The sequence below is a fragment of the Dicentrarchus labrax genome, unplaced genomic scaffold (assembly GCF_905237075.1).
Source record: "Dicentrarchus labrax unplaced genomic scaffold, dlabrax2021, whole genome shotgun sequence".
In the NCBI taxonomy this organism is placed as follows: Eukaryota; Metazoa; Chordata; class Actinopteri; family Moronidae; genus Dicentrarchus; species Dicentrarchus labrax.
The window spans coordinates 3,022,086-3,037,660 of record NW_026136711.1 but is presented as its reverse complement, the minus strand read 5'-3'; the positions used below and the strand labels follow the sequence as shown (position 1 = coordinate 3,037,660).

At 40.2% G+C, this 15,575-nt stretch overlaps 1 protein-coding gene across 3 annotated transcripts in view; it reads left to right on the top strand.

Moving 5' to 3' along the window:
- arhgef1a (Rho guanine nucleotide exchange factor (GEF) 1a) overlaps positions 1-15,575 on the top strand; it is a 38,784-nt gene that overhangs the window by 10,729 nt on the left and 12,480 nt on the right. For 2 of the 3 annotated variants that reach the window (XM_051415288.1, XM_051415290.1), the window contains 13 exons: positions 1,007-1,070; positions 1,360-1,492; positions 2,504-2,613; positions 4,120-4,263; positions 4,411-4,661; positions 4,793-4,918; positions 8,320-8,437; positions 10,566-10,642; positions 11,353-11,524; positions 12,399-12,478; positions 13,027-13,199; positions 13,767-13,834; positions 14,189-14,377. In XM_051415288.1, coding sequence (XP_051271248.1) covers positions 1,007-1,070; positions 1,360-1,492; positions 2,504-2,613; positions 4,120-4,263; positions 4,411-4,661; positions 4,793-4,918; positions 8,320-8,437; positions 10,566-10,642; positions 11,353-11,524; positions 12,399-12,478; positions 13,027-13,199; positions 13,767-13,834; positions 14,189-14,377 — 1,705 coding nt within the window. The remainder of the gene's footprint in view (positions 1-1,006; positions 1,071-1,359; positions 1,493-2,503; positions 2,614-4,119; positions 4,264-4,410; positions 4,662-4,792; positions 4,919-8,319; positions 8,438-10,565; positions 10,643-11,352; positions 11,525-12,398; positions 12,479-13,026; positions 13,200-13,766; positions 13,835-14,188; positions 14,378-15,575) is intronic. The other variant, XM_051415289.1, reaches the window with a different exon arrangement.

Here is a 15,575-nt window from a genome sequence, read left to right as displayed (position 1 = left end):
ACAGTAGTACATGAGACAAATAATCAGTTCCTAATGGCAGTGGTCCCAGTGACATTTGCAAGATTCCACCAGGCCTTGATGAAAACCACCAATAAGAGCCAAGAAAAGTAGTTCTGGGGTTGACGACAACAATTCAATTTCAATTCAATTTTATTTGTATAGCGCCAATTCATTACAGAAGTTATCTCAGGACACTTTTCAAATAGAACAGGTCTAGACTGAACTCCTTATAAAATTATTTACAGGGGGGGTACACAGGAACAACTAGTGATTGATGATGATGAACATGAAGAAGATGATGACGACGACAACAACAACAATAATGATGGGGGACAATGCAGTGACTATAGTAATAATGCTGTAGTAATAATAATAATAATAACAAAAATAATATCAGTAATATTAGCAGTGGGAGTCCAGCAGGACCATGGCAGGATGCTCCACCAGGATCCATGAGAACCTGCGAGACGAGAAAGCACAAGAACTCCGGGGAAGAAGTGAAGTTAGTAACATGCATTAATGGAACAGAAAAGAAAGAGAGAGAGAGGAAGAGAGGAGCTCAGTGCACCATGGGAAATCCCCCGATAGTCTAGGCCTATAGCAGCATAACTAAGGGATGGTTCAGGACTCACCTGATCCAGCCCTAACTATAAGCTTTATCAAAGAGGAACGTCTTAAGCCTACTCTTAAATGTGGAGATGGACCACCCACCTAGAGCCGGAGGATCTGTCCTAGGTTTCTGCCTTTTAACAGGCAGTTTTTCCTTGCCCTTGTCTCCAAGTGCTTGCTCATGGTGGTACTGTTGGGTCTCTGTAAATAATGTTATAAAGAGTTCGGTCTAGACCTGCTCTATTTAAAAAGTGTACTGAGATAACTTCTGTTATGAATTGGCGCTATACAAATAAAATTGAATTGAATTGAATTGAATTGAATTATTAAATCAAGGATCTTTAACAGTAGACTTCTATTGTAGATACATACAGATTTGTGTCCTTTATTCACACAGCAGCAGAAGACGGCCCTAATGAGGAATAACTCAGCCTTGCAGAATGTCAGTCTTCGCACAAAAAGTGAGAACCTCACTGACACACACAAATCTGACACACACCTAGTTTGTACCTCAATTAGTTCTCTTTTTGCCATTTTTATTTTCTTAGTCTTTCCTGACTCTCTGCTTCTTTTTCTCCTCTTTCTCTAAATGTTGTTTTCTTCTTTATTATCAAACTCCTTTTCTCCCTCCCATTTGTTTAATCTCCTTGTCATTATATTCCCCTTCTCCTCCTACACATCTTTCCCTTGTCACCCTCCTTCCTTTTCATGTCCTCCCTCCTCTGCCTGCAACATTTTTTTATTCCATAGATCCAGGAATGCGTGAGCGTCCGAGTTCAGCCATCTACCCTTCCGACAGCTTCCGACAGTCCCTGCTGGGATCCCGCCGTGGTCGCTCCAGCATATACCTGTCCAAGAGTGTCTCCACCAACAACATTGCAGGGTGAGCCTCACTTCCATTAGCCAGATACAATGTAAAGCGCACTTCTGGGCAGCTGTGGCTGAGGCAGAGCGGGTCGTCCTCGATTGGTTCCATCCCCTGCTCCTCCCTCCAAGTGTCCAAGTATCCAAGCATCCTTGAGCAATATACTGAACCCCGAATTGCTCCTGATACTGTGCATCGATGTGTGAATGTGTATTAATGAGTTCTGTTCCATGGGCTTTGCCATCACTTTTGCCATCAATGTGGCAAAGGGGCGAAATCAGGCATGTAGTGTAAAAGTGCTTTGAGTGGTTAGAAGACTAGAAAGGCGCTATACAAGTACAGGTCCATTTACCATTTACTTCTTAACCCTAAGTTGGGCACAGGCAGCTAAGGCACATTTCTCTAGGGAGCCCTACCAGGGATAAGGTATGGTCTAGCCTAGCTTCATTTGAAAAGAGTAATGGATACATAGTTGACAAAACTACTAAATGGATAAATGCAAAGCTCAACAAACCAAAACTGCTGTTCAATTCATCATCATCATCATCATCATCATCATCATCTGCTTATCTGGAGTCGGTTCGCAGGGGTAGCAGGTCCAGCAAAAGACCCCAGATCATGGGAAATCCCCTGATAGTATAGGCCTAGAGCAACCTAACTAAGGTTCACAATTTCTATTTCTTAAAACTATTTATCATCTTTTTAAAATACATACAGGACTGACATTAGTTATGTTTAGTAACTTTTTAAATTGCATTATTTTGGTTAGTTCTGTACGTAATTTAATTCTTACTTCTTCCTCAAGATGGTCAAAACATTTAATATTCAGAGTCGAGGGACCTGAAATGCTTAGGCCTCATTTTGCCTTATAATTCACGCTACATGGGCTGAGGTTAAACAGGATTATTAACAGCAGGCTCTGCTGGGCCACTACTTCCTGACCGCACAGACTGTCTGTACTGCAGTTTATTTTCATATTGTAAGGCTAAATAATTAGTACACATTAAGCCTTGTATGTGTGTGTTGTAGGACCCTAAATGATGACTCTCCCCTGGGGCTGCGCAGGATCCTGTCCCAGTCCACAGACTCCCTCAACTTCAGGACCAGAGCTATGTCTGTGGAGTCTCTCACTGATGACGGTATCAGAACATTCAAACTGTACTTCATACAATAAAATGACAAAAAAATCTTCTGATGCACGATATTCCAGTGACACGAAAAAGATGTTACACCATGCGTTTGTTTCTGTTAGATCTACATTATGTGCAAATGTAATTCTGCCATTATGTACTCACAAGACTACAGGCACCTCCGTTCAGTCTTACTGCATTTTCCAGTATATATACTTTAATACTTTAAAGGACACTGGATGACTAGAGGAATACACAAGGAAACTTGATCATTCTTTTAAAGCTATCATGGAACACTAAAGAAGTCAGTATACTCTAAATGTATGCCCTAAATCTTATTAAAGCAGCACATCCAGAAAAGGACGCCCTACTCTTTCACATTTAGCTCACCCAAAAATGGGTCAGTAGTATTTTAACATTATCATAACTTTTGCTGCTTGACTTCAGGGAGTATGGATCATTATGAAGTTAACATTAGCCACAGAAGAGGTGCAGATTTTGTAATCAATACTGGCCAGACTGTACGGTGAGACAACTGCATAATTATGCTTTTTTTAGTGAAGTATACCTTATTGCTTACTCTATCCACTCAGGAAAAATTTAAAACTTGGAAACTATGTCATGTCTTCTTCATCCTAAAAAAAAAGCTTGCAAATCCCTACTGAATGATGCATATCAAAGGGGATTTAGAAGTGGGTATACCCTTTGCTGACTGAAAAATAACACTTCTGTTCACATGTCAGACTGCTACTAACAACTTGTTTATCACACAATAGCTGTCCTCACTAAAAGTTGTTGCAGGCAACATATTTTTCAGCTATACAGCCAACCCAACATATTTATACATTTATTCATATTTTCCAGCACTGCAATCTCCCAAGTAACAGGTTGTTGTATTTGGCAGGATTTAATAGAGGGAAATCTGTCATTTGTAGAGCTGTAAAATGAACACAAAAATACATATAAGTAAGCACCCTAACAAGTACTAAATAATATTTCTAGTATATCAGTATAGAAAGCTTTACTGACATAGACCAACGTGAACAGGTACTTCAAAGTATGTTAATATCACTCGCCACCAGACTCCATAGACAAAATCGTTAATTTTACCTCACATATCATTGTAACATTGTAACTTCATTCAAAGTAGACAGAAACAAAATAAAACTCAGTAAAACCATCTTTGTAAGTCAGTCCACTGTTCCAACAATCAACAACTCTGGTTTGGTCTAAATAAAGTCCTGACCATCTTTGTCAACAAACCACAGAGAATCTGCGATAACAACACAGGCAGGGGGAGTGTGACAACATTCTCTGCTCAGGTCACCATGACTCCACTATATCTTAACAAAAGCTAATAATTGTTTGCTGCTATATTAATGTATGAATATATATAAGCTTGAACAAAGGCACAAGAGAAATGTCAAGTTGTCTCTTCACACCGTGGTAGTACAGTACAAAGCTCAGTTGATGTTGATCTGTGATCTTTTATGCTGATGGCTCTCTCTTGTTTAGGAGACATCTACTATACTTCAGTACTGGAGGAGTTGGAGTTCGAGGGTCAGGACTTTAAGGCAGACTCATGGAGCATGGCAGTGGACAGCAGTTACTTGCAGGCACACCGTAAAAACATCATCAAGAGGCAGGACGTCATCTATGGTGACAAGAACATTATCCGTTTTTTAGCAGTAGTTTATTGACCCATAGTCTAGAAATTCAATAAACTAGATTGTAATACTAAGATTAAATGCTACGGTCTGCTTTGTGATTTTAATGTGTGTAATGTGGGTATGTGTCCCCTTTTAGAACTGATTCAGACAGAGCTGCACCACATGCGAACACTGCATATCATGGAAAGGGTGTTCCGGCAGGGTATGCTGGAGGAGCTTCAGCTGGACCCCAGCACTGTGCATGCCATGTTCCCCTGCCTGGACCAGCTGATCAGGATACATTCCCATTTCCTGGCACAACTTCTCCTGCGGCGCAACAACAGTCTGCAGCCTGGATCCAGCCGCAACTTTACCATTCAACAGCTAGGGGACATACTACTAGAGCAGGTGACTGCCATGCATTCTCACATAAACCAAGAGCCAACTGGCTATATAATTATAATTATGATTATTATAATTCTATAATAGAAATTTTGCAAGCCCATTCGAAACAGCTTGTGTGTGTGTTCTTCTGCCAGTTCTCAGGCCAGTGTGCAGATGATATGCGGAAGACCTACGCAGAGTTCTGTAGCCGCCACTTGAAGGCTGTCAAATCGTACAAGGAACTGCTGGCCAGAGACAAGAGGTTCCAGTGCTTCATACGGGTGAGATAGACACATCCAAATACAGAGCAGCCTGTGCTTTACAATGGAAAAAGGGAGATTATTCACATATTAAAGCTGCAGTAGGTAATTTTTGTACAAATATTTTTGTCATATAGAAACTCACTATATCCTGACAGTAGTACATGAGACAGAAAAAAAGCAGGTTCATCTGGCTCCTTCTAGTGCTCCTAATTGCATTTGCATTAGCAAGAATCCACCTTGAACTAATACAACCAATCAGAGACGAGAAAGATGGGCAATCATGGGGTCTCATTCCCAGGGCGTCCAATACAGACGCTTTGGGACCCTGAGAATCAGAAACTCAACAATTCAGTTCAATTTTATTTGTATAGCGCTAATTCATAACAGAAGTTATCTCAGAACACTTTTCAAATAGAGCAGGTCTAGACCGAACTCCTTATAACATTATTTAAAAAGACCCAACAGTACCACCATGAGCAAGCACTTGGTGATGGGGGCAAGGAAAAACTGCCTTTTTAGAGGCAGAAACCTCAGACAGACCCTTCAGCTCTAGGTGGGTGGTCGTCTGTCTCCACCAGTTGGGGTGAGAGAGAGAGACAGACAGACAGACAGACAGACAGACAGACAGATGCACAGCAACAACAGTAGCAACAACTACACTAATAGTAGTGACTGATGATGAACATGAAGAAGATGATGACGACGACGACGACAACAATGATGGGGGACAATGAGCAGTGACAATAGTTATAATAGTAACTGTAGTAATAATAATAGTAATAATAATAATAATAATAATAACAATAATATCAGTGATATTAGCAATGGCAGTCAAGCAGGACCATGGCAGGAGGCTCCACCAGGATCCATGAGAACCTGCGAGACGAGAAAGCACAAGAACTCCGGGGAAGAAGTGAAGTTAGTAACATGCATTAATGGGACATGAATGAGTGCAGAAAGAGAGAGAGGAAGAGAGGAGCTCATGGGAAATGGGAAATCCCCCGATAGTCTAGGCCTATAGCAGCATAACTAAGGGATGGTTCAGGACTCACCTGATCCAGCCCTAACTATAAGCTGTATCAAAGAGGAACGTCTTAAGCCTACTCTTAAATGTGGAGAGTGTGTCTGCCTCCCAAACCACAATCAACTGTCTTAAATCTTCCAACCCTTTATATTGTTCTCAGCTCTGATTGGTTGTTTTCAATCAGGTGGATTCTTGCGCATAACATTAGGAGCACTAGGAGGAGCCAGAGGAACAGATTATCTGTCTCATGTACCACAGTCAGGATATACTGAAAGTTTCAGCAAATATGACAAAACATTTCTTTTTAAATAAAAGTTACCTACTGCAGCTTTAACTATAAATTACATTGCCCCACCAATAGATAATCAGGCTTCCAATTGATCCCAGCAAGAAAACCAATGGCAGGCTTATACCATCAGCCCACATCCTGTAAGTCAAACAATAACTGAAAGGAAGGAAATCCTACTCCAGACGAGTTGTTGGCTCCTCATTTTGTGAAGTGATACAGCGACAGGGTAAATGGGCCTGTACTTGTATAGCGCCTTTCTAGTCTTCCTACCACTCAAAGCGCTTTTACACTATGTGCCACATTCACCCTTTCACACACATTCACTCAGTGATGGCAAAGTCCATTGAACAGAAACATTCATACACACGGCATCGGGAGCAATTTAGGGTTGAGTATGTTGTTTAAGGATACTTCGACACGCGGCACCAGGAGCCGGGGATTGAACCCACAACCTTCCGATTAAGGAACGACCCGCTCTGCCTCTGAGCCACAGCCGCCCCCATGGTGACTCCTGGTCTCCTGGTACATGGACTCAGTCTGCCTGTTGGAATTGAAGAGGTGAATAGGGCCCTTAGTATGACTAACTGTATTACCATTGGATGTGGCCAGACTGGTAGCAAAGATCAGGGTGAGATGATTTTGGGGCCAGGAGAGGTTGGAGTGCAACGAGAGACCTTGTGCTGAGAGCACACCGGACGACAAAGTACAGCTCTTCTCCTTGTGGGCCACCAAAAGTGTTGACAGAGGAGGGCAAAGGTATGGCTTGAAATATTGGAGGCATTTCCCCACTGGAAAAGGCCCTGTTAGAGCAGTAGTTCCCAACCTTTTTTATTATTGAGTTAACTAAGTAAAATATTTTATGGATATTTTATATTATATTCAATGCTAAACAATAACAGAGAGAATAACTGATAAACTGTACAATGAACCCGAACAATGAAAACAATAATTGCAGGAAGTTTGTGTAAAACAAGAGATTTGGATGAATTGTTTACATTTCTTGTAAATATTGCTGATAGAGATAATTTTTTCAGTTATTTTTAGGATGTTATTATAAAATCCTCTAGCTGTATTGTGTGTATTTGCTTGACGGCCCACAGGTTGACAACAGCTGCTCTAAACACTTGCAGGGAGGTGTATGTGCTGGGAAGCTGGTAGCTGGTTGGGAGGTGGGTGTGGGGGTCAGGCTATGACTGATGGCAGGAAACTGCAGGGCAGGCAAAGAATGCTCTGAAATGACAGGAAGTAGCAGCTGTCAAACTGTCAACAGGAATTGCAATTTTAACTGTAGAATCCAGGTCACCATGCACATAAAGCCAAACATTTTACAGTTTTTAAAGAAACCGAAAAGGGAAGTCTAAAAGATTTTAACTCTTTTCACTGCTATTTTGCTTCTCATTTTTCCAGTTTATGTATCTTACTTACCTGTCCATTACTTAAAGGTCCAGTGTGTAACATTAAGGAGGATCTATTGGAAGAAATCATAATATAATAGTCATGGGTATGTTTTCATTAATGTATAATCACCTGAATATAAGAATCTATGTGTTTTTGTTTCCTTAGAATGAGCAGTTTTTATCTACAGAGGGAACGTAGATAGTCCACCATGTTGAACAGACAAATGAAACACTGGCTCTAAATAGGACCTTTTGTGAGTTACGTGGCCACCGTGGTTCCTCCTTTGCACTTGGTTAAGTCAAGGAGTTTCAGGTGGTTGCAAACTGCAATCTCACTGCTTGATGCCACTAGACACTGGTTCTTTAAAGCTACAGTAGGTAACTTTTATAAAAAATACTTTTTGTTAATATTACTGAAATCTTCCCTGTATTCTGACAGTAGTACATGAGACAGATAATCTGTGGATTCCGGGGGACTTTTGCAAATGCCTGGAGCACTAGGAGAGCCAGAGGAACCAGACAGATTATCTGTCTCATGTACTACTGTCGGGACACAGTGAAAATTTCAGCAAACATGATAAAAAGTTGTTGTTTTTTTTTAAAATTAGCTTTAACAGTGGTCTTTTTTGTTTCCTCAAAGGTGAGAAAATGTGGTAAGAAATGACAGCTAGGATCATTTGGTCATTGTGTGTCTTTTTTTTCTGGGCAGCGGGTGAGTCGAGGACCCTTGCTACGTTGCCATGGTGTTCAGGAGTGCATCTTGTTGGTGACTCAACGGATCTCCAAGTATCCTGTCCTTATCCAGCGCATTCTGGACAACACCACTGGTGAATCACCTTAGTCACAATGACCTTATTATCAGTCCACTTATTCTTTTTTTTTTGTCATGAAACTATTTATTTCACTTCAAAATAAAATGAGAGGAAGTTTGCACATGCAGTTAATACTTACACATGTGGACAAAATTGTTGGTACCCTTCTGTTAAAGAAAGAAAAACCCACAATGGTCACTGAATTACAAAAGTAATAATAAATAATAATTAATGAAAATCAAACATTGCTTTTGAATTGTGGTTCAACAGAATCATTTTAAAAAACAAACTAATGAAACTGGCCTGGACACAAGTGATGGTACCCTGAACTTAATATTTTGTTGCACAACGTTTTGAGGCAATCACTGCAATCAAGCGATTTCTGTAACTCTCAATGAGACTTCTGCACCTGTCAACATGTATTTTGTTCCCACTCCTCGTGAGCAAACTGCTCCAACTGTCTCAGGTTTGAAGGGTGCCTTCTCCAGACTGCATGTCTCAGCTCCTTCCACAGATATTCAATAGGATTTCGATCAGGGCTCATAGAAGGCCACTTCAGAATAGTCCAATGTTTTGCTGTTAGCAATTCTTGGGTGTTTTTAGCTGTGTGTTTTGGGTCATTATCCTGTTGGAGGACCTGTGACCTGCAACTGAGACCAAGCTTTCTGACACTGGGCAGCACATTTCACTCCAGAATGTCTTGATAGTCTTGAGATTTCATTGTACCCTGCACAAATTCAAGACACCCTGTGCGAGATGCGGCAAAGCAGCCCCAAAACATAACCGAGCCTGTTCCATGTTTTACAGTAGGTACAGTGTTCTTTTCTTTGTATGCTTCATTTTTGCGTCTGTGAACATAGAGCTAATGTGACTTGCCAAAAAGCTCCAGTTTCGTCTCATCTGTCTAAACGATATTCTCCCAGAAGCCTTGTGGCTTGTCAATATGCATTTAGGTAAATTCCAGTCTTGCTTTTTTATGATTTGTCTTCCATTCAGTCCACTTTGGCTCAAACAGCGATAGATGGTGTGATCTGACACTGATGTAGCTTGACCTTGGAATTCACCTCTAATCTCTTTGGAAGTTGTTCTGGGCTCTTTGGTTACTATTCGTATTATCTGTCTCTTCAATTCGTCATCAATTTTCCTCTTGCGGCCACGTCTAGGGAGGTTGGCTACAGTCCCGTGGACCTTAAACTTCTAAATAATATGTGCAACTGTAGTCACAGGAACATCAAGCTGCTTGGAGATGGTCTTATAGCCTTTACCTTTAACATGCTAGTCTATAATTTTCTTTCTAATCTCCTAAAACAACTCTCTCATCACCGTCTGTGGTCCATGTTCAGTGTGGTACACACCATGATACCAATCAGCACAGTGACTACGTTTCACCCTTTAAATAGGCAGACTGACTGATTACAAGTTTGAAGACACCTGTGATGCTAATTACAGGACACACCTTTGTTTAACATGTCCAGGCCAGTTTCATTAGTTTGTTTTATAAAATGATTCTGTTGAACCACAATTCAAAAGCAATGTCTGATTTTCATTCTTCAGTTCATTTTCAGTAAATTATTATTTATTATTACTTTTGTCAGTTTCAAGTTATTTCAGTGAACATTGTGGGTTTTTCTTACTTTAACGGTTACCAACAATTTTGTCCACATGTGTATATCTCTAATTTATCTTCTAACTTTATCTCTAAAGTAAAACCAATTACCAATAGGCCTTGACAACATGACAATACAGGACATTCACTGTATCCACATTCAACAGCTTGGAGTATTCACATCTTGGCATTTTGTTTTTCTTACATGGATATTAGGTCAGCCATTTTCCTCATGCAGCACTGTGATTGGCATCATTTGTTTAAAACTATGAGACGTGTAATGTCACAGCTTTTATACTCTTGATCAATCGCCAGACATTCAAGTTCCCTATGAAAAACTTGTGTATATAGTTTTACTGCACCTAGATGATTTAAAACAGCTTTACTGCACGCAGTTTATATGCAAGCAACTGTCACCAACCCAGTTCTTTCTAAAAGCAATCTTTGGACCTGTCTATAAGCAGTTTGAGTGACGGTGTCTGTAGCCATAGCTTCTTGTACTTCCACAATAATCCTATTCATTTGTTTCTCTTCCAGATGATGAAGAAGAAGCTTCCTCTCTGGCTCAGGCTCTCTCCATGATCAGAGAACTTCTTAGTTCAATTGACCAACAGGTACCAAAATACTGTATGAGTAACGTATTGGCTATAATAGAAGATGATTTTGTGCCGCATCTTTTGCAGCTTAAAAGATGCGTTATTCAACAGCATCAGCATGAAAATTAAAGAAATACTGTAGTAGTCACAAAGTAGCCTGCACGCTGGTACTGCGTACCACACACCAGGACAGACTGACTTAATATTTTTTATACAAATGTAGGAATAACTTATTACATTTACACAATTTACAAGTGACAAATAATTCAGAATATATATTGAACACAGTTTCAAATGAGGATAACGAGAATGCATTAAAATACCGGGTGTAAACGCAAAGGCAAGATCAGATAATTTATTATCTCCTAATAGCAGGCGTAAATAGGGCCAAATGAATGTAATGTAATCATAGTGACTAAGCACAGTATTTAAAGGTATCCTTGAACCTGTGCACCATTCTTATTTATTCCCTATGTGCCCCTCTATACGCTCAAACTGGCCTGGACTAAAAGTTCAAAATGGCTACTTGAAAAATACTTGAAAAGAGGTGGCAGATCCATATAAGTATTTTTACTAAGGTCAGCACCGATTCATATATTGGATCAGTTTAAGATGAACAAGTGCACCAGTTTTTTTGTAATGTCTCCTGCTATATTGTATTTAACTGCAATCAGATCAGTTAGATTCATTCATGTTCATTAATTCTCTCTATTGAATTTGGTTGGCAGATGGAGGACCTGGAGAAAACACAGCGACTGCAAGAGATCCAGGCCAAGCTGGACCCGAGGACTGAGGCAAGAGTAAGGAATGGGGGACTTTTCAAGCCTGGAGAGTTGCTCCGCCGGAGACTCGTCCACGAAGGGACCCTTTTCTGGAAAAATCCAGGATCCCGGGCCAAAGGTACACAACACTGTGGAAGTATTAGTGGGTGTGGAAGTACATTACATGTAGTGTTGCAGAGAATCATATCATGTTAGCTCTGTCTGGCACTATACATTTAAAGTTGCAGTAGGTAACTTATATAACTTATAGATTTTTATAGAAATTTTGTGTTCTGACAGCAATACATGAGACAGATAATCTGCTCCTCCTAGTGCTCCTAATGGCAAACCACTGGCCCAGAATTAAAACAACCAATCAGAGCCAAGAAAGATATTTGATTGTTGAGTTTCATTCCTAGGGTCCCATAACGTCTGTATTTGACGTTTATTTGAAGTTATTTTCATAAAAGTTTCCTAAAGCAGCTTTAATCCACGTTATCTGCGGCAAAAATTGGCCCTTTAATTCTGGATCAAAACGATGCCAAAATAACTACATCATGATGCCGATTTGTAAAACTTCTAAATTCGGACTTTGTCAAGTCTGTCTAAAACAGATAACTGGAATCAAATAACAGACATATTTTCAGCTCTTACCAGGTTGTCCCCTCTTGTGGGGAGCACAATTTTTATGGATCTGGCCCCTGCTTTCCTGCTGCAGACCAATGTTTTTGCTCAATGTTGAATATTTTCAACCAGTGTGAATGAAGCCATATCTTGCATGTTTTTGCAATTCACGTCTCCCACTTCACCCAGCATGGATTCTTACTATTTGCGTCTTTGCATTGACTTTAGGTTTAAACTACTATAAACTAAACTTAAGCATAAGATGGCAGCAAAAGCTCTTGCAGACTTCTAGGTTTGGTTTCAGGATTGAATGATGGAAAATACAACTTGTGTGTGTGTGTGTGTGTGTGTGTGTGTGTGTGTGTGTGTGTGTGTGTGTGTGTGTGTAGATACACAGGTCTTACTGATGACAGACATCCTGGTGTTTCTGCAGGAGAAAGACCAGAGGTACATCTTTCCATCTGGTCTGGTAAGAAAATGTACTCACACTAATATAAGTGGGCTTTTGGTGCGAAGCTGACTGGAAAAACAAATGGAGTGAAGCCTGCAAGCTAGTTCAGGCAGTCAACTCGAGCTGCTATACACACATGACATGTCTCACTCCGTAACCCTTCCAATCTGGCGGTCTATTTAAACTGTACAATTTCCCAGCTCTCCCTCTGCTCTGTCAATGCCGCTGTTGTCCTGCATCAGTATTGCTGACTGCTGCTCTGTAAGCTATTGCTGCCTGCTGCTCTGTAAGCTCCACCACCACCCCAGCATCCACCTGTAGGCTCCGGCTAGGGATTTAAGGTATTTGCTCATCACTCCCCAATATCTCTATATAACATATCTGCAGGGAACGATGAGGTCAGAGCCTTAGACGCCAAAATCTAAATATGCTATACTGCTGTAATAAACATTTTAAACGTGAGTTGTCTGACTGAACTGTTCATGCTGTTGTTGCTGCTCGTGTTTGCTCTCTCTCTCTCTCTCTCTGTATTACTTTCTCCAAATAATTCTCTGTGTGTGATACAGGACAAGCCTCCAGTGCTGTCCCTCCAGAACCTCATAGTAAGGGATATAGCCAATCAAGAGAGAGGCATGTTCCTCATCAGTGACTCTTCCCCTCCTGAAATGTACGAGTTCCACGCTGCCTCCAAGGAGGACAAGAACGTCTGGATACGCTACATCCAGCGCACCGTCAGCAAGTGGGCAAATGCACCAACACAGACATATATTCCTTTCTGTAATTTAAAACTGCAGTAGGTAATTTTTATAAACATCTGTCACAGATAATCTGAGACAGATAATCTGTGAAAAAGTCAGGTTCTCCTCCTAGAGCTCCTAATGGCATTTGCAAGAATCCCCCGGGCCTGAATGAAAACAACCAATCAGAGTTGAGAAATAGAACTCGACTATGACTAGCACTAGAGGAACCAGATTTTTTCACAGATTGTCTGTTTCATGTACTGTCAGGATAAAGTAAAAGTTTCAACAAATATGACCAGATGTTTTTTTTTTACCTACTGCAGCTTTAAAAAAAATACTTCAACATTCTTTTACAGAGTAAGATTTATTCCTGTAATTTAACAATGATGAGTTTCCCTTTAACCTTTAATTTGATCTGTGGTATGTCTGCATCTCTGTTTCAGTGACTGATGAAGTACCTCTTTACACCCCTAATAGTTAAAAGTGCTAAAAACAAACAGAATACATCCATGTCTGTCCCATTACCGCTAACAAGGTTTGTGTGGTCTGTGCTTTCGCTTGTTAAGGTGCCCATCAAGAGAGGAGTTCCCCCTCATAGAGACCGAACACAAGGCCCATCTGAGGAGACTCAAAGGTCAGGAGAGAGAAAGGAAGGAACATTTTCATACATGTATTTCTGAGTGACCGAGGCTTATGCTGTCTATTACTATTAACTTAACTCTTTACTTAAAAGAGCATTCATACTCCCTTGTTGACTAGTTTATGGGGCCTAGATGTAATACAAATGGTGATTGCAGCATATACTGTGAGGGTTCCCATGCTTGTGACTTTGACTTTGTGTTTAGGAGTACACTCTAGACCTTCTCTATTTGAAAAGTGTCCTGAGATAACTTTTGTTATGAATTGGCGCAATACACATAAAACTGAATTGAATTGAAATTAATTGTTTGATGTATGATTTATTAATCTTCACACCCCTCACCCACAGCTGACCTCCAGCAGAAGGACCGGGAAATGCTGGAGCTGCTGCAGGAGAGGGTGACTCTGTTCTGTGAGCTGGCAGAGGTGACGAGTGGTCAGGAGGGCCTCCAGCCTCCAATTACTCGTTACTTGTTCAGGGCAGACACCCCCCAAGCTCCCCGTGCGGAGAAACTCCTACTGGATGCCACAGCTGAAGGTAACAAACCTAGTTTCATGTTTAACAAAAATAATGGTTATTTGTTGGCTTGCAACACCGGTGGAAAGTGTGTACATCAAACCGCAGTTGGACAGAACAACAGCATACTTTCTTTGTTAGTCTGGACAGAACTACACCTGTTTCCAGTAAGAGAGCTAATGGTATTAAAGTTGCAGTTTATATTTGTTTTCACTATATCCTGACAGTAGTACATGAGACAGATAATCTGTGAAAAAATCTGGTTCCTCTGGCTCCCCCTAGTGCTCCTAATGGCATTTGCAAGAATCCACCAGGCCTGAACAAAAGCGACCAGTCAGAGCCAATGTATTTTTGATTTTGGGGTCGGTCCGTGTATGTTTTTTTTTTTTTTTTTTTTTTTTTAAAAAGGGTATTAAAAAAAGGAAAACGAGTGGTTATTTGATTTCGTTTTAAAATACAAAAATTAAAATTGAAATACAAGGCTTTTCTTTTCGTGGTCAAAAGGGATGAGCGAAATTAAAAACAAATTTTCGATTTTCATTTTCTATTTCATATAACAAAAAATAAAATCACTAGAAAACAGAAACAAAAAAGGCCTGTTGTTCATATTCTGAAACCGGATGTTGTCATTTACAGGACGGTGCTGTGTAGAAGAAACAGTAGGCTAGTAGACTGCGGTCAATCCAGCCGTGAGTCCGATTTCCGTGGTCAAATCAGCCGCACTTAAATTTAGAGTGTACAAGTATTCTCAGCATTATGGTAAATGCGAGAAACAGCGTATTACTCCGGTTTTCAAAATAAAGGTATTTAGAGCCGTAAGCTATAATTAAAATATGTTACATTAAAGTGTTTCATGCGCCCTGATGAATAAAAAAAACTTTATATCAAGTATCTTTACTGCACCAGTGTGGAGAAATGCCAAAATAAAAGCCTCATATTTATGCCTCCAGAGATTGCATATTTGACCATATTTGAGGTACTGTAAAAACATTGCTCAGTGTTTCCTGGCTACTGATGGTATATTTGACTTTACACATATGAGACTACAAACATACTTAATATCAAGCATTTTTACTGTACCAATTTGGAGAAATTGAAGAATAAAAGTCCCATATTTATACTTCCAGATTCCATATTTTCTTATATTTGAGCTGCTGTAAAAATGTAAACTGTATGTGGAACCACCTGCAACAGCTGTCACAGAATAATATAAAAAATA